Consider the following 19,704-nt stretch of genomic DNA (forward strand, 5'->3'; position numbering starts at 1 on the left):
ATCTGCTCCATTGCGTTTTCCTCATTTTTCTTGTTTTCGTGGAAACGTATTACAATAAGAGGCAGCTCTATTACTAACGTGCTACACTACACGCACTCGCTAAGTATACAAGTAGCATTTAACCATATTCCAAACAGGCTCTATTAAGTGACCTTTGAATTTCCTCTAATGACATGTCTTTGTCGCCTAAAAAGCCCAATTTTTTTTTTTTTTTTTTTTTTTGTTTATAATTATCTCTTTACATTTTCTACAGGCCAAGCCCAATAATGTCAGTAATATTCCAGTCCCGCTCTTCGTGAGATAACTGACATACTTTTATTCGGTTTTCATTCATCCTTTGAATATCAATCTTAGAATTTGGTGGCGTGAATAAACTCCCTTTAATAGTAAGAACAGGACTATTTGTTGTATTCTGTTGCCGGAATGCTAGCATAACAAGTCAAGTCGATATGGCTTACTCTAAAAGAACGCGATTGCATTACAAATAACAATAGTAAGTTTGTATTACTTAGTAAAAATTGCTGAAAACAAGAATCTGTGTGTTACCACCCCAAATATAAAAAGTAAGTCTTTTCGCTTCCTTTTCAGTAAGACTGCACTCTTTTTACCTTCTCTTATTCGAGGTTAGACGAGCGCCCCTCGCCCCCGGTCTGCCCCCAGCCTTTTTAACTGTTTCCCTTCAGACACAGGCAAGGGAAAGTTTGCAAGATGTCAAAACCATTTTCATAGACATCAAAATATTTCTTCGTCATTTAACTGATGCACATAAAATTCAAACTAAATAGCATATCGTCCAGCTGAGAGAGAGAGAGAGAGAGAGAGAGAGAGAGAGAGAGACTGTGAGGATTCCTGTGCTGGAGTGATTAGACTCGGTTAATACAAGCAAATGTCAGCTTACCAAATGACTTAAGATGACACGTATCCCATTGCGCGTGTTTGTGTCCACGTAGGCACACGCTCACATAGACACACGTGTACTGAATTCGTGCGTACAGGAAGATCACAAAATACCAGAGGATGTCAAAGTGAACATCTTCGATTCTCGCTTCCCTGTTGCATGCGTGCTGTCTTTAAAAATGATGCGAAGCCTGATGATAAGGCAACCGAATGTAGAGCATTTTTATAACGGTGGAGTATTCGAAAGAGCTCAAACATTGATCCAGGAAAAAGCGAACACCAGTCACAGAGGAAGTTATACATCCGCCTCTTGATTGTGGAGTGCAACATAAAGCAGGGAAAGCACAAACATGATAAAATTCCACAGCCAAGATGGCGAGTCTCTTTGCACTTTCGGCAGGCTGTCAAATCAATCTCCCTTCCCCTTATTCGACTAGCGATCTTCATTGCATTTCAGACAAGAGCAGTTAGTCGAGAGCACCCTTTCGGAAAGGTCAATCAGCAGTAAAAAAATCAACTAGTGCCATCGAATGTATAGTAATTATCATTATTAAATTTGGTAACTGGAACTCCAGCATGGGCTTGCAAATCTTCATAGATGTCCCACAAAAATGGATCATCTTGAGTGGGTCGCCAATGAAATGTTTTCCTCCAGGGTCATCAAAATCGCACTCAAAACTAGAAATCGTTAGGGTTAAAGTGCGAAAAGTCCTTGTATTATAAGACAACTCCTCACTCTAAAGAGATCAAGAACTGTCACCGAGATCTGAATACTATCCTTAATCTTCATATACTGCACTATGCATTTTTTTAAACCGCAAAGGACTGTGTGGAAAAAAAGTCTGAATAATTATGTCAACGATTGCACAAAAAAAAAAAGCCTGTGTTAACATAAGACCAGGTAGAACGTTCACAGCTTTTTCTCATTTTTTTTTTTCTTGTGTTCATGAGGCTTAAGCTATACAAGCGCGCTGGGATGCCCGCTCCATCTAACTTTGAATTAAATGTAATACCAATTACTATATGATCATTCTTCACCATGCCGAGATTTGGTTTATACCCAAACCTAGAAGTTGATCAGTTGATTAATAAATTAAGTAATCAAGTACCTATTTTTTTTTTAAGGCCATTCCTTTTCTTTGGAGGTGGTATTTGTGACTGATTCAGAGCTAAAACTGTTGTCCTAGAATAACCAATGCGGAAAACCTGCATCCACTGGAAGCTTTTGACACAAGACAATGAGCATGTTTAGGATGTATTTTCATATAATCAGAAGTCACATAAGAATTAAATAAAGACCATAAATAAGCAAGCAATTACTGACGTCCATCACGTTACGTCCTGAACAAAATCGTGAGTATTACAACTGCCTCTTCTTTTTATCCAATGGTCCTGCTTGCGTGAAAAATGTTTAACTGGCATTTAAGTGAAAAATAATGGCTGTGTCAGGGACGTCAGGTGTAAATGAACATGGCAAAAAGTGAGAAGAGGAACCAAAATATCTTCTGAAAAATTTAAACAAAGTAAAACATTTACAGAGAGCCAAAAATACCTTTGCCATTACAAATTATCATTTCGGGTGAATGACATCATTTACTCCCGAGGAAGCTCGCGAAACAGGCTGTGTAATGAAGATTACACTAAACGGAGCTATTTGATTTAACCACAAATGAGGAACAGAGGGAAAGAGGTGCGTAGAAAATATCTGAAAATCAACCGAATCCAATCAACCGCCTAATTAATGTTTTGAAAATAAACCAAAATCGGCAGTTACCGTATTCTAGCTCAGATTTTATTCGTCTTGTAATTTGCTGGTTTAGTTTATATGCAATTCGCACTTTTTCACATTTAAACTGACCAGAAGGCAAATGGGAAACAAATGAGATAAAAACCAAATTTACTAAAATGAATATATTTTCTTTCATATTCAAACAGTTTTGAAGTTGCTTTCTTCCTCACTCACTCTTTCTCTCTCTCTCTCTCACATACACATGCGCGCGCGCGCGCAAGCAAACAATGCAAATGTGAATCGAAATGAAGAAAATATACGGATTAGAGGTCTTGCTGTAAAAGGAAGCAAGCGATTACAACTGTATGAGAGAGAGAGAGAGAGAGAGAGAGAGAGAGAGAGAGAAATTCTTAATCATTTCTAATATTAATAAATTCCTAGATTTTACCTCGATCCCTTGCACGGTCCTTTTCAGTTTACTTTCCTCTAAAAATATACAAGTTGTATAAAGCTTCTATGTATACATTCCTATCAGCTGTTTTAAGGGTGACGTCAAGGTATCAACTCGTGTACACACTCAAATCTCTCTCTCTCTCTCTCTCTCTCTCTCTCTCTCTCTCTCTCATATATATATATATATATATATATATATATATATATATATATATATATATATATATATATATATATATATATATATAAGTACATATGCGTTAGTTATGCCTTTATGGTGTGCGTGTGTGCACATATGTATACTGTACATATGTACTATATATATATACATATGTTAGTTATGCTTTTATGTTGTGGGTGCGTGTGCATATGCATATATATATATATATATATATATATATATATATATATATATATATATATATATATATATATATATATATATATATATATAATGTATACAGTATATACATAAATTTCTGACTCACATCAGGATCGAACCCAGGTCTTTCAATTGAAAAGCAAGGGCGCTGCCCACTAGTTACATACAAGTCATAAAAGAAGTTGAAACCTGAGGGCAACTGCACCCAAGGAATTACCTGGGCAAGCCAACTGCTTGCCTACCAGCGTGTTTTCCCCAACTTCCCGACTCAGCAATGACCCAATTGACAGCATTTCATTCGAAATATCCCTTCTGAGTGAATAAGATAGAAATAATCAACATATAATCACGTTTGGAACAGAAATATCTGTTCCACACGTGATTGTGTGTTGACTATTTCTATCTTATTTATTCAGAAGGGATATTTCGAATGAAATGCTGTCAATTGGGTCATTGCTGAGTCGGAGAAGTTGGGGAAAACACGCTGGTATGCAAGCAGTTAGCTTGCCCAGGTAATTCCTTGGGTGCAATTGCCCTCAGGTTCCAACTTCTTTCATGACTTGTATGGCCAAGTGGGCAGCGCCCTTGCCTTTCCACTGAAAGACCTGGGTTCGATCCTGATGTGAGTCAGAGATCTATTTCTGTTCCACACGTGATTGTGTGTTGATTATTTCTATGTTGATTAAAAACAACATTTCTATATATATATATATATATATATATATATATATATATATATATATATATATATATATATATATATATATATATATATATATATATATATATATATATATATATATATATATATATATATATATATATATATATATATATATATATGCAAATACGCACTCCTTAAAAGCATAACTAACAGTACGCTACACAAACCATTTTTTCACATTATAACTTCTTCAAAATACAAAACTGTCCATTCTAACCACCGCGGAATTCTAGATTATTTGAAGGCTCCCAAGAAACAACTGGTGGCCATTATATGAGAAACTAGACTATATACATCGACTGATGGGAAATAAAGGATGTATGAATTTATAAATAAAAATATTTCTAAATGCTTATATTAAAGACTTTGGAGGTAAATCATTCTCAAAACAACTAAAAAAATATGCTATAACATGAAGCTAGAAAGGAAGAATGAGTCCTACTGGGTTTAAACGTTTCATTAGTACACAGTAGTTTTGTTTCATAGTGATTTTGATGTTTTTAAGGAAAAACTTCAAATGCCCTAAAAAAATCCTGATTCACTTAATATCAAGTTGTATATGAGTGTTATAAAACTACAATAAAAATTCTTTTTTAATCTATCAAAAAGACAGCAAATTTGTCTTTTCATTATTTCTTTCATTTTTCTGCAGTAACGTTTCTCTGTTAAATCTGACTATATCTATTCCCGTCCCTGACACCATAATACACTATTCATCCTAAGCTAAACCAATACAGCACTGGTAAGGATATTCATAAATTTCATAAGCTAATTTTTTGCAAAGAAATCACTCAGATTCTTAATGAATATAAATGATAAACTGAGGGGCGGAAGAGAACCTTCCGAAACCCTTGAGACGCTTTTAAGAATACACAACTGACGTCATGCCCTATCTCACCTATAATTTTCGGTATGTAGGTCATGCTGTAAGCTCCAATTTCCTGCCGTACAATCCGTAATCTGTCCTTGAATTAACACGATCTCTTATCTATTCTAAATGGAAGATTTTTTTTCTCTATCTCAATATTTTATTTGTTTATTCCTCAATAAGTGTCATTTTTGTTTCATCTGAAGTAAATGAGTTTTCAAAACTTGGTGAATAGACTGGTTTGGTAATTAGTTGTCCACTTACCTTTCTCCTTCGATGGCTTCCTGGACCTTGGTGTGATGAGGATGGTTGCCGTTGTCGTCACTCAGGCTCTTTTTGCCGAAGTGGACGACTTTCTTCATCTTTTTCACCATCTTGGCACCGCTGAATCTCCTGGCCACCCGAAACTGGTGGCTTCGGCTCCTGGCAAAGCCCTTGACGGAGCCCGTGTCGTCGTCTTCGGGGTCCGTCTGGGCAGGGGAGATGCCCCTCTCCAGGGTGCGGTTGTTCTCCTCGGGTTCCGTGTAACTACCGTCATCCTCGGCCGTCCGTTTGTGGACGTTGATCTGGTTGTGGTGGTCGTCCGACGCTGCTGCGTGGTGGTGGGTGTGGTGATGATGGTGATGGTGACAGTGGTGATCCGCTATGTGATAATTCTCGTAGCAGTGATGATGGCGGTGTTGTATTTCATTCGCGCCCCCTGCTCTTTGGTGGTGAGGGTGCGAGACGTGAGGAGGTGGGTTTCCTGGCACGTCTTGTTGCCTCTGGTGGGTATGGTGCAAATGGTGAGCAGGATCGACGGGGAAATTCCCCATCACCACACCACTGTCGTCGCGCCGATGGCCCTTGCTGAAGTTCTCACACCCGGCATCGCCATGGTTAATGACATCACTCATCTGACTACTATCCCTACTACCAGCAGTAACAGTCCCTTCCTCTGAACTACTACTGCTGCTCATCACCATTCCGTCAACATCACTGTTCATCATTCCGTCACCATCACTGTTCCTGCCGACTAGCGTATCATTATCACTGCCATCGGCTTCGCTCAGGTAACTCGTACCTGAGTCGCGGTTACTCGATTCACTCATATCGCTTCTGGTCAATTCACTGTTCGGTTCAAGCTGGCTTCCGAAGTCGGCGTCAACTGACATTTCGGAAGATACGGACAACGACTCCTCGAAGGAAGAAGAAGGAAAAGAAGATTCTCTTTCTTTGGCTTTGCTCGCCGATTCTAAAGCCTCACATTCATCATTATCACTGACACTTTCAACATTTGCTTTCATAACATCATCTGCATCGCTACCAACGTCTTCCAACTTGTCTGTTTGAATTTCATCATCGCTAACCAATGAAAACTCAGCACCGCCTTCCCCTTTTTCGTCCTCCTTATCTTCGAAACCTGGCCCACGTAAATTTTCCTCTAAAACACTTTCCACTGACTTTTCTTCTACATTTTCCGCTATACTCTCCGAACGTCCTTGCAGTTCACCCGACCCTACAAAACTGTCTAATTCCTCTTTGGTATCACCCACAGCATCCACGGTTGCTCCTTCAGATGTTTCTGCCAATTTACTATCGCCATTAAAGCCACTTACTTCATCAAGATCATTACCATTTGCGCGCGAAATCTCCAAAAGTGTTTCCCTTTCGCTGCGAGTCTCTCTCTCGACTTCCTCTTCTGAACAGTGAGTTTCCTTGTCACCTACGTAAGAAGTGACTACTGTGGCGATATCACCACCATTGGCTTCCAACTCAAAAACTTCTTCGTCCTTTGGTAATTTTGAATTTAGATCGTCCCTTGCACTCCGTAACTCAACACAGCCCACACATGCATCAGGGGCTGAGAGAATTAATAAGCCTTCGCTCCCTTTTCCTTCTTTCCCTTCCTCCGTTCCCACTTCTTCTTCTTCTCCTCCTCCACCTCCGTCACTCGGAACAGGAGGCACCTGAGGCTCCTCTTCGCTAATATCCAGCACTTTCGCAGGGGGACTAGAATCGGTCCGATCTCTTTCTATTCCACCCGGAATAGAATCGATCTGATCCTCTTCTTCAATGACCGAAAGAAAAGAATCAAAAGGAAGTTTTCCTTCTACGGCCGAGGAAGGGAGGGAATGCCACCCTTCCTTCACTCCTCCGATCACTCCACCAATAAAATCGATCCCCTCAACTTCACTCAGAAGTGATGATGATGATGATGGCGATACATAAGAGACATCACATTCTGTCGAGTTGTTGTCACTTCTCACTTTGTCTTCGCTTTCTTCCGAGAGGAATACTGAGTTGTCCTCCTGACTAACGACACTTTCATTCAGATGAGCACTTTCTTCGATCTCTTTATCAACCTGACTGTTTACATCCTCAATATATTTGTTAAGATTATCTTCACTCTCTTCACTGTCATCAGACGGGAAAGACACGCGAGTCAAGGAGTCCTTTTCTAACTGAACCGAATCAAAGCGATCTCGATTTTCTGAGGTTAATAAATCCTTATGATCAGCTGATGTCAACTCAAAGTGTTCTTTACCAAAATTGTCAACGGGTTCTGACTGACCTTCTATCAATAAGTTATCATTATCGTCCTGAGGTTTGGTCACGAAAGTGACATCGCCCGGCTGACATTCTTCACAAACCTGACTGCGGTAATCAGTTGACTCTTCGATGTAGTTTATCTCATCTAATTTTTTCTTTTCTGCCACAGAGAAGTTTTCACGCTCTGTAACATCCGAAAACTCAATGCTATCATCTGATGATGAAATCACGTTGGACTTATATTCACTAACGGCAGTCAAATCTACCTCCCCTTCTTCCGGTAATGGTGGAGTGTGGATAATGTCTCCTTTAGTTGTACACTGGATATAATTTTCCTGATTCTCAATCACTAACGGATGGGAATTAATCTCGTTCTCAAATTCAGGCAGACTATAATTATAATTGTCTTTATCTACCACTGAAATATATTTTGTTAACCTCCCTCTATCACGCAAGGAAAAGTCCACCTGATCTTCAAACGCCGATGATGACCTATCCTCATTAGCCGGTGAATCAGATGATTCTTGATCCTCAGTCAAGATGGAAGGAGAATATCCGTGATCATCAGTCACTGAAGGAGGAGAATATTCTTGATCTTCAATCACGAATGAAGGAGAATATTCCTGATCTTCATCCACTAGTGGAATATAATACACCTGACTGTCATCAAATTCTTGATTTTCACTCAAATTTTGATCATAGTCATCAGCCACAAACAGTGTTATATTTTCCTGATCTTCAAAAGCTCCTTCACTTTCAGTCCACGGTGAAATCCTGTCTCCCTGGTTTACAATTAAAAGTGAAGCGACATCTTCCTGACTCTCACTCACATGTGAAATACCATCCTCCTTATCTTCAGTCGCAACTGAAATTATATCTTGCTGATTTTCAGTTACAGGTGGAATGTTATCTTCCTGATTTTCAGCTATAGGTGATATTCTATCTTCCTGATTTTCAATAACCGGTGAAATCCTATTTTCCCGATTTTCAACTACTGGTGAAAACAGGTCTTCCTGATTTTCAGTCACTGATGAAATATCAGCTTCCTGATTCACATTCAAAAGTGAAGTGTTGTTTTCTTGATTGTCAATCACAGACGACACAATTTTTTCGTGATCTCCAATTACTGGTGAAAAACTACTTTCCAGATTTTCACTCACAGGTGAAATCCTACCTTCTTGATTTTCAAACACAGATGTGATATTATCTACCTGATTTTCCAACAAAGATTTAATATCATCTTCCTGATTTTCAGTCACTGGTGAAATTCTATCACCCTGATTTAAAGTCAAAATACTACTGTCTTGATTTTCAACCAGAGATGAAATACTTTCTTCCTGATTTTCTACCTCATCTGAAACCCTATCCTCCTCATTTTCAATCACATTTAAAGTTACATCATCCTGATTTTCACTTACATGAAGAAAATCATTAACCTTGTTTTCAGCTGGAGGCGAAACTAAATCAACACAATTTACTGCAGCGACAGCATACCCTACAGGATCGTCCTCTGGAAATGGAATGCAATCAACTTGATTTTCAATCACGGAAGAAATATAATTTCCTTTTTCACTTGCTATGCGTTGACTGAATTCCTCACCGTTGCCAACTGCGTTTCTAGCATCGTCTGTTGCAGGGGAAAAGCTTTCATTAAATGATGACGCGTCTTCAGTCTTCTCCTCGTTTATACAAGAAGTATTTTCTGAATTCTCATCGACGAATAACTCTGCGTTATTGCAATGCTCGAGGTCTTCGCTGAGGGTGTTTGTGTTAATATCACCTGAAGTGTTATGATCGGATCCCTCGCTTACAATCGCATCAGACGACAAATTCCTTCCATCACCCAAGGAACAACAATCACTATTCAGAACAACAGGAAGCGACGAGGAACTGGCGTATTTTTCATCACCTTCAATAAACCGAAGCTTCGACGGATATTCATCAATGACCTGATGTGAAGCTGAAATATCTTCCTCCTCGACCCGTGACACTGAAATGATGCGATCTTCTGTATCATGAAATCCTGTGTCCGACTGACAGAAAACAGAGCAGACTTGATTTACCCATCCAGAGAATGAATCCTCCGAGAGAAGTTTTAATTGACTGACATCCGTGCAAACTTCTGATTCTAAATATAAATCGCTGGAGGAGAGATCTTTCACAAGTTCAGTGTTATCAGTTAGAACTTCATCATTTTCTAACTCCACACTGTTATCTACTGCGTCACTCTCAGAGGGGCAATCAACATTTTCACTGGCAGAAGGTAATGAATCTTCACCATCATCAACTTCTTCAATTTGGGTTTCCAACTGGTCAGCAGCAATGACTGTTATGACAGAGGAGACTAGCTCGTCTTCATCAGACAGAGACAGAGAAGAATCATCATTATCTTCTTTTCCTCCCTCATGTGTTGCCTCAACAGGAGAGGTCAATATAATGACTGGAATTTCTTGCCCTGTCCCCTCTTGAATGGGACTCGGAGTCTCTAACTCTGAATGTATTTCTGCACCAAGATCTTCCTCGTCACCTCCAAGAATAGGTGTAGAGTCTTCTTCAAACTTACATATATCTAGGTCTGGAATCTCGGATACGGCTAGGTCTTGAACCTCAGATATGGATAAGCCTGGAATCTCAGGTACGGACAAGTCTGGAATCTTAGATATGGAGAGGTCCGGACTGTCAGATATGAACAGGTCGGGGTCCTCTGGCACCTCAGATTTCAATAGGTCTGAAACTTCAGCTACAGGGTCGTCTTGAACCTCAGATATAAGCAGGTCTGAAACCTCAGATATGTCTGAATTCCCAGATATGGGTAATTCTGAAACTTCAAGTATTGATAAGTCTGGAAATTCCGATGTGGTTGGTGGTAAATCAGTCACACTGTCAATACAAGCAAGGAATGGCACACCATCGACGGGTCCATCACTATCAGGGAAACTTTTATCCACTCTTTGATCTACATCTAAACATTTAATGAAAACTGGGGAAGAATTGTATTCTTCTTCGTCAAACTGTTGACCTGAGAACTTGTCTTCACTAGTTTCAGTCTCGACTACTTCAGCTTCATTTTCAGTAAGTTTACTGTCTTTATCAGTTACCTTATCCTCATTATCATTATCTCCTACACATTCAGATTCCTCATGAAATGTCTCATCAGAATCAGTATTAGGCAAAATCTCACCTGAAAAGTCTTTTACTTCCGATGTACTCGTACATTCTAGAGGATTTGTGTTTCCGTCTGAAAGCGTATCTCCTCCCTGTAATAAAGTTGCAAGGAAAGAAGACCTGTCTCTAGGAGCGAGAAGACTAGAACTCTGGCATTTAGCCGCTGATAAAACACTATCGAAGATATGTGGCGTAGCTTGACCAGTCTGACTGCATTCGTTAGCCTCACCAGCGTCCTCTGACTCACTGGCAAATTGGGTTACGCTTATGTTACCTATATCTTGGCTTAGAGACGTTTCTTCTCCCTCGTTCAAATCAACATCCCTATCCGGATCCTTATCGGCACACTCTTCGTCAACATCAACTTTGCCTTCGCCAATCTGACCCGCAAAACCCTCTTCTCCCGGCACAAAGGTGACACCAATTGTTCTCACAATGTCAACATCACAGGCACTGGCACTCCAGTCCACATTCCCACTATGACCGGATGAAGATGGCGATATGACGTCATTATCACGTTTACTCGGGCTCATCCGGTCCTCCAACTCATCATACTCAACAAAAGTCATTATTCTTGAGTCGTGGTCATCGGAGACAAGAGTCTTAATAACGTCCTCGTGAACATCACGAGAGAGGCTTGTTTCTTTGTGTTGACTTCCATCAGGTTTGGTAAATAACATGACTAGACCAAATTCATCATCTTCGCTGGCAATTCCTTCACTAGGGCTTTCTTTGTTGTGATCATCACAAGAATGGACGCTCCCTGCTGCTGTCATGCTGTGCTCCCTCTCCACTTCCTCTGCCTCACTTTCCCTCTTATTCATTTCTGTATCTCTTACTCCATGTTCCTGAACTAATGTCTGGGGGCTCTCATTCATAAAACTGTCTTCACTGTCCTTTTCAACCTCAGCCGTGTCACTAACAATTTCTCCCGTGATTTCACCATTTCCTTCCTCTTCCACGATACAATCATCTCTTTTCGTACACCAGTTTTCAAAACAGTCATTTATTACATTTAAACCATCTACTCCCTCCACATTTTCGTTATCATCAGAAATTTGGCTACACACCGTTTCATCATTTATAGACATGCTCTCATGCAATGATTCTTCTGACGTCATGATTTTTATCTGATCATCAGAATCATCATGATTTTTTAGGACCTGCGAGGACAAATGAATATTAGTGCCATCATCGCTCTCAGTGTCCTCCACAATAGAAGGAGGGGTAACTACTACAGATACAATGAGGTTGTCATTTATTTTAAAAACTCCTGTTATTCCTTCTTCATCGCTCTTATCTCTTACTTCTTCGTTTTCAACTCCTTCAATTCCGTCACGGTCGACACTCATTTTTTCGTTCTGTGTTCTTTCATTTCTATCTTCATCACCACTCGCTTCTTCATCCTCTTTGCCCTCATTTCCACCTTTGTTGTCAATCATTTCTTCGTCACCTTTTCTTCCACTTTCATCTTTACCAATATTCACTGTTTCATTATTAGTTTCTTTACTTCCCTCTTCAGCATCATTCATGTCTTCATTCTCTATTCTTTCATTCCCATCTACAACATCACTCGGTTCTTTCTTCTCTATCCTCTCATTGCCATCTAAATCATCAGTAGTTTCATCAATTTCAGTTCCTTCATTTCTATCTTGATTATCATTCATTTCTCCGTCGTCCAGTCCTTCATTTCCTTCTTTCATAACGTTTATTTCTCCGTTCTCTTTCTCTTCATTTCCCTCTCTCTCAGTACTCATTTCATCATCCTCAGTGTCAGATAATGTTTCAGGTGAGTGAGCGAGATTAATGTAGCCAGGGACCTCCTCAGGTACATCTGATATCAATAAAGGAAGCGGCAGCAGGGAAGGAGCCTTTGTCTCTTCTTCTGCATTATTTTGCTCTTGACGAAAGTGTGATTTCTCAGGTACGTCCTTCTTCTCACCGCCTTCCTCCAGTAATTCACATTCTGCCACGGCTGAAGTCGAGGCCTCAACCGAATCGTCCTCTTCAAACCTTTCCCCTTGTTCCTCATTGTCAAAAAGCCTCACAAAAGAAGGCGTCCGCATGGGGCTTACGGGGTATGGCTCGTCGCATGACCCTGCCAAACCCCTCCACCTGATCTGACTTACATTAGTAGCCTGGGGGATGCCTGACATAACCAAAGAACCCGCCTCTATCAGCGAATTTGCAGAAAAGCTTTCGTTTGCTTCATTCTTCTCGAGACCTGAATTGACTACAATATCGCTGATGTCATCTCCGGGCTGGGCAGCACTCCTTACTTCCACATCTTCCTCTTTGACGAGAGTTTCATACACGGGCGTCCCACACGGTGTATGAGGTTTTAATGTGAACTGGTTTGACTCGTCAATACCTCCGCAGATCAGGTCAGTTTCCCCTTCTTGTACTTCTTTCTCTTCTTCTTCTTCTTCACTGATGGATAACGTGTCCTCGCTTTCCACTATGCATAGTGTAGAACGATAGCTTGTCATATCATCGTCATTTTGAGGTGCAACAGCTGGAAAATCGTCTTGAACAAAGTCAGATTGAGTAGAACTGAGAAATGAATGAGTCTGGCTCGAAATATCATGAGTGACGTGAACCCCATTTTCTATGAAGGGATCGTAACGACATTCTTGAGTTGCAGAGAGTGTAAGGTCGAGAAGCGGGGTTGATGGTGGGAGAGGAGGGGTGGGAGATATCGGTGGGGGAAGCCCCAACTCCCCTCCTTCAATATTTCCATCCTCTCCTTCCCCTTCCCTCGAAATTTCCTCCCTCGCTCCTTCCCCAACTTTCCCCAGCGCCTGGTAATCGTCGGTCTCTTCTTCATCCTCGGTCTGTTGCGATTCCTGGTCCACGGCAATCACCTGGGCTAAATACGCCGTGCACTTGCCATGGTCGCCCTCGGCGGGGCACCAGGGCAACGCAATGTCTTCCTCACTTTCACTATGTAGGGTTCGCACCAAAGGATCATACTCACTCGCCATTTCTCTTCATCCATTAAGCGCCACTTTGTTTTGTTTCATCGTGGTGGTCACATCGTAAACGTTTTCGAATATCAAGTATGAATCGAGTCTCTCAATTTAAAAGTTATGTAAATGCCTGGAAAAATAAACAGATTATACAATAAACATTACCACTGTTGATGATTTCCATTTGAACTTCATAAGCAAAACAATGAAAGCCAAAGATTTACCTGAAATATAAAGAATGGCAAAATAAACAACACTCATTGAATGGCTAAAATAATTTTATACAACACTTATTATAATATATATATAATTATATATATATATATATATATATATATATATATATATATATATATATATATATATATATTATATGTGTGTGTGTGAGTGTGTCTGTATGCGTGAGCGTGTGTGTAGACAAGAGATATATGCATAACCTACATATAACTGATTACAAGAAAAATGATTAATGATGATGATGTGTGAACGGTGTGAAGAAGCACAACTTCAAATACACGTGTCTATGTGTTTTAGGCTGTATTGCAGTAACACTATCATGTCTAGAGCTCAAGGGATAATGTGTACGTGTATGCATGTTGTGCATGTTTGTAGTCACTTACGACAAATAACCGCAACCGTAGTCAAAACACCTCCACTCTAGGCCAAACGCACCACGTCTTTGTTTTCTAGAACACACGCTCTCTCTCTCTCTCTCTCTCTCTCTCTCTCTCTCTCTCTCTCTCTCGTGTGTTCTTCGTTCCCGTCGCAAAATCAGTAACATCACTCCTTCCGGAGCTTCTTCCTTATTACATTATCAAACATCAAAAAAATCTCAAAAAACATGACGGTTTCCTTTACTTTTTACATGAAATAGAGTGTATCTGTTTCCTCTCTGCATTTTTCCTTTACACTAAATATGCATCACTGAGTGGCCATTTCCATTAATATTGCAAAAAAAAAAAAATGCATAAACAGAAGCGCTCCTCTGTTACTTATATGTATTAATGTATATTCGTCCTAAACATATATACAGACCATTTCTTTTTATAAAATTAAATATTCTTTAAACGGACATATCTATGACACACAACTATTATTTGAAAAAAAAAAAAACACGTTTACGGAAGCAAAAGAATCCATGAACAATTCTCGAGCGCATCACAGCATTAATGTCCCTCAAAACACTCTTCTTATGCACCTCAGTAACTATATCACTATTCCTTAAAACTATTCTAGCTGTGCGTCACTGTAACACGGCGTTCCTGTTTCTCAGAACACCCTTTCTGTCCACGAATGCAAGTGTTGCTTCATCCAAAAGCATTCTCATTACTCATCCAAGGAACACATTTCCCTTAACATTCTTCTTTCAATTACATCCAAGCCAGTAGGAATTTCCCTCGATATTCTTCCGGTGGCTGCGTATAAAACATTCACTGCTACTTCCTACAGAGCAGATATTTTTATTTCACACCGAAACACTGCACACCGTGGGTATCCGGTGCCCCCTTCGAGGGCACTCTAAGGTGTATGGGGCAAACGTTGTTGCTTTGTGCAGCATCTCTCCGCCTAATACGGTGTTAGTGAAAGGGAAGGAAGGATTCTCTCTCTCTCTCTCTCTCTCTCTCTCTCTCTCTCTCTCTCTCTCTCTCTCTCTCTCTCTCTCACACACATTAAAAATCAAATAATCAAATGGGATTTTTATGACAGGGCTTAACTCACAAAATGCTTTACCCAAAATCTTGTATTATTTAATAATGACATTAATTTCCATTCAAGTTATATAATGTCAAAACTGATTAACTCCAGGTCATTAATGTTAAGATCCGATCTGGACGAAAATAAGAGACCCTTCTCCAAATGTATTCACAAATACGTAAAGGAACGAATCCTAAGTATTACTATTTTGTACATAAAGAAAACAACCAATATCAGGCAAATAACAACCTTTGTGAAAGAAATGCATTTACACAAATAAACTCTCCTCTCTCTCTCTCTCTCTCTCTCTCTCTCTCTCTCTCTCTCTCTCTCTCTCTCTTTCTCTCTCTCTTTCTCTCTCTCTCTCTCTGTCGTCTCCTCACCTGGTTGGCAATTGCACTCGCAGTCAAGGACACTTTGTTCTCATGACCTTGACATTTCCACACTCATAAATTATCCCCCAAAAAATGTAAGTAAAAAACACAAAACAACAACAAAAAATCTGAATCGTTGTAGCCATCACCTTCCCAACCACGCCCATTCACTTGGCTTTGTCTTCTCACTGAGTTCGCTAATTTATTGTAGCCTCTCTCTATCTCTCTCTCATGAACACAAACTCACCCAACTTACGTCTCAAAGTATATTTCATTCACTACCTACGGGGAGAGGGGAGGGGGAGGGTTGGTTATTTTTTCTACTCTTTAGCTCAAAGTGTTTCACATACAAAACTTTGTTGAACCTCTATGTTGATAGAAAATCCACTTCTCTCCCTCGAAAGTTGTTCCTTTGATACAACTTTTAATTTTCTAATAACTTTGGAAAACCCCTCTCTCTCTCTCTCTCTCTCTCTCTCTCTCTCTCTCTCTCTCTCTCTCTCTCTCTCTCTCTCTCTCTCTCTCTCTCTCTTCTCTATATATATATCTATCTATATATATATATATATATATATATATATATATAGTTAATTAGTTTCATCCTTTATGTCTACAGTTAGTCAAAATAAAGATAAAAATTTCTTATGAAGACTATAAACCGAGAGAGAAATAAACAAGTGAGGCAGCTGATTTAAAATAAAAGATATACATAATGACATTGCTAAAGATAAACAGGTGTAACGTAGCCAAGACACACCATTCAATAAAACAAACAGGCTAAAAGGAATAAGAATGAACTAATGAGCAAACAAGCAACCAAACGACCGACACAGGATGAGGCGAGAGAGGAACCACACACATCGACGGCAAAATGAGTTGGGTGACGACGGGAGTCGGGGTCCACGCCACGGTGTGATTGCCTCAGTCACATATCATTTTGTTTCACCGAATCGGCGGCAGGCAGGCCAGACCCGTCGGTCCACCTTCGCTCACTACACCGCATTCTTTCCACACGTGTCATCCGGGCCCGATGTACCTGTGTATGCAGTTGACCAATGAGGTGTCGGATTTTTATATCTATTTTCACTGATTAATCTTGAAAAGTGGTTGTGAAATTAAAACGAATGTGTCGCAAGTGCGTAGCTGGGATCACCCACCTGGCCGGTTGCGAGAAGGGTGACATCTAGATTCACTTTCGAAGGGTGTTTATAAATTTTTAAAATTAAAACACATCACAACAGAACTTTCACCACTATCTACTTCATGTAGAAGCAAACTAACCGAAAGTATAATTAGAAACACAACCGCACTTCAGCATCCACAGAATTTTCTCACCGTTAAAACAAATCTGCCTTCATTACGGAACTACTGTAAAGCAATAGAATAACTTTGAATAACTTTGACCGCAAAGGTTTCCACAGCGCAATGATCACTCGAAAGCACAAGCCCCATTCTCTTTTCAGCAGCACTTTTACACAAACAAAACGTCACCACTGACACTCAGAAGGCTACAGAAGCCTTCTCCCGCTGTAGAAATTTGGGCATGGTGGGGGAGATCACTACTTGGCAGGATGTCTGTGACTGGCCTAACTGATTCCCTCGTTGCCTCAAAGTCCTTGACGTGCCAGCCACACACACAAACACACACACACACATACATACACACACACATAAACGCACTCACCACTAGGACTCCCTAACCACCACAATCTTAAACATCGATCTTTGGATGTTCCTTCTCCCTTTTCCGTCAGGTGTACGAACCCCGTATATTTGGCATTTAGATTTTCGTCTGGTCCAAAACGTCTCCTTTCCTAATTAGAGGACAGCGGAAGACGTAGACGCGACCTATGACGAACCAGACGTTTTTCCAGAGAAGGCTGGCGACGAGCAGAGCTACTGACGTACATGAATCACAGAGTAAGGCTTACTGGACTTGACAGGACTTGACAAGACGGGTCCACCACCTAAGAGCAAGCAATCCCCGCCCGGGGCACGACCCAAAGCTCGATTCAGCGGAAGACAATGACAAATGACCCATTACAAAAACTGGACAATATCACCCACATTTCGATCATAGTCTCACGTCGCAGCTTCTGTGTTACTTTCTTATGCGACGGAGTGGATGCGGATTGCTGAATGCAAGGGGGAACTGCAGGTGGAAATGTCGCTGCCTTTAGCTAACTCCGGAAATCACTGTGTTAAAAATGCAATGCAGGCAACATTGTAACTCTCACTCTTTCTTAATTAGTGTCGCATATGCACCTTCCCTTAAAAAGTTATATATATAAATATATATATATATATATATATATATATATATATATATATATATATATATATATATATATATACATACACACACATATATATGTAACAAAATCCTTTCCTCATTATACGGGGTGGTCCACTTCTAATTCGCATACTAAGCTAAGGGTTGCAAACCCCATGCCTTTCTCCACTCAAATAACAATACATATATATATATATATATATATATACACCTGTATATATATAAATTTGTACTCTATCTTGAAATTTTAGAATGAGATAGCCAAATTAAAGATCTTGAAAAATGAAATCGGACACTTGAAGATGTCTGGATACCAAACACTTCTCTACAACGGATGAAATATGACTGCTTGATTACGCCTACCAAAATATTAACCGCTAAGAGATCTATCACTCTGAATCTACTACTATGAACATTCAAAAGGTAAAAGCCAGCCACGGAGATAAGCAAGCTCCCTCAGAACAGAGTGCCTTTATGCAAATAAAAAACGCCAAGGGGTAGGAGAGGCACAAAAACGGTAACACTGAAAGCATAAACCGTTCATAAAATAAAAATAAGCTCACAAAATTTCTTTACAGTTACGTTACCAAGCTCTAAACCCCTTACTACACTGGTCCATGGTTAACTTGCTATCCAGGTGCACAGGAGCAAAAGCGCGAAAGAGGGGTTGGTTAATTGAGGGGTTGGTTAATTCCGACTATGGGCACGCCTTAGACATGTTATGCTTCATATTCATGTACATGAACTCACAGTCATGTTCCCTGAGAAATCATTCGTAACTTTATAATACTTTTACGCCAGTTACGTGCAAAGTCAACACTTGCACGGCTATTAAGTAGATTGAGGATGTTTGAAAAACGTAAGAAATCAAACGCTATACGACTTATGAAAAATAGAAAATGGAGTTTCTCTCTCTCTCTCTCTCTCTGCCATGCATGCTTAAGAATAATTCCATAGTTACAATCACAAACACAGAATATATGTGCATAATTACTATACAGTATATGTGTATTATATATATACATATATACACACACATATATATATATACAATACATACATACATACATACATACATACATACATATATATATATATATATATATATATATATATATGCAGTATTTATATATGTATGTATATGTACACACATATTTATATATATATATATTATATATATATATATACTGTATATATATACATATATATATATGTATGTATAAATGTATGTACATACACACACACATATATAAACACAAATAAATGCATATTCATCACCCCATTCATCCATCTATACGTACGCGTACAAAAAAGCGGTTTCATCGACAAGCAGGTAAGCCACGCCCCTCTCTAATTTAACTTACTTCACGGTTCATTACCTCCGATACTTTCTTGGTAATCGTTTGCACCTACGCCTTCTACAGGGGACGGATCATTTACAAGGGCCTTTTGTTTAATTACAACGCTTCAGTGTTTCTCTTGGCGGAACTCTCGGCAATTCTAGTTACATTTTCGAAGAGGTGAATTAATGTACAAGAAACTAGATTATATATCGCAAAAAAAAAACGCCTATTAAGAAAACGGCCACGATAAGACGCATCCAGACTGGTCCGTAAATAATTT

General features: G+C 39.6%; 1 protein-coding gene across 10 annotated transcripts in view; it reads right to left on the bottom strand.

Moving 5' to 3' along the window:
- The window catches only part of PDZ-GEF (PDZ domain-containing guanine nucleotide exchange factor), a 372,186-nt gene that overhangs the window by 273,073 nt on the left and 79,409 nt on the right, over nt 1–19,704 (bottom strand). For 9 of the 10 annotated variants that reach the window (XM_067131131.1, XM_067131128.1, XM_067131127.1 and 6 more), the window contains exon 2: nt 5,318–13,849. In XM_067131131.1, coding sequence (XP_066987232.1) covers nt 5,318–13,734 — 8,417 coding nt within the window. In that variant the 5' untranslated portion in view covers nt 13,735–13,849. Of the gene's footprint in view, nt 1–5,317; nt 13,850–17,286; nt 17,381–19,704 lie in introns of those variants that run through there. The other variant, XM_067131125.1, reaches the window with a different exon arrangement.

The sequence above is a fragment of the Macrobrachium rosenbergii genome, chromosome 29 (genome assembly GCF_040412425.1).
Source record: "Macrobrachium rosenbergii isolate ZJJX-2024 chromosome 29, ASM4041242v1, whole genome shotgun sequence".
Classification (NCBI taxonomy): domain Eukaryota; kingdom Metazoa; phylum Arthropoda; class Malacostraca; order Decapoda; family Palaemonidae; genus Macrobrachium; species Macrobrachium rosenbergii.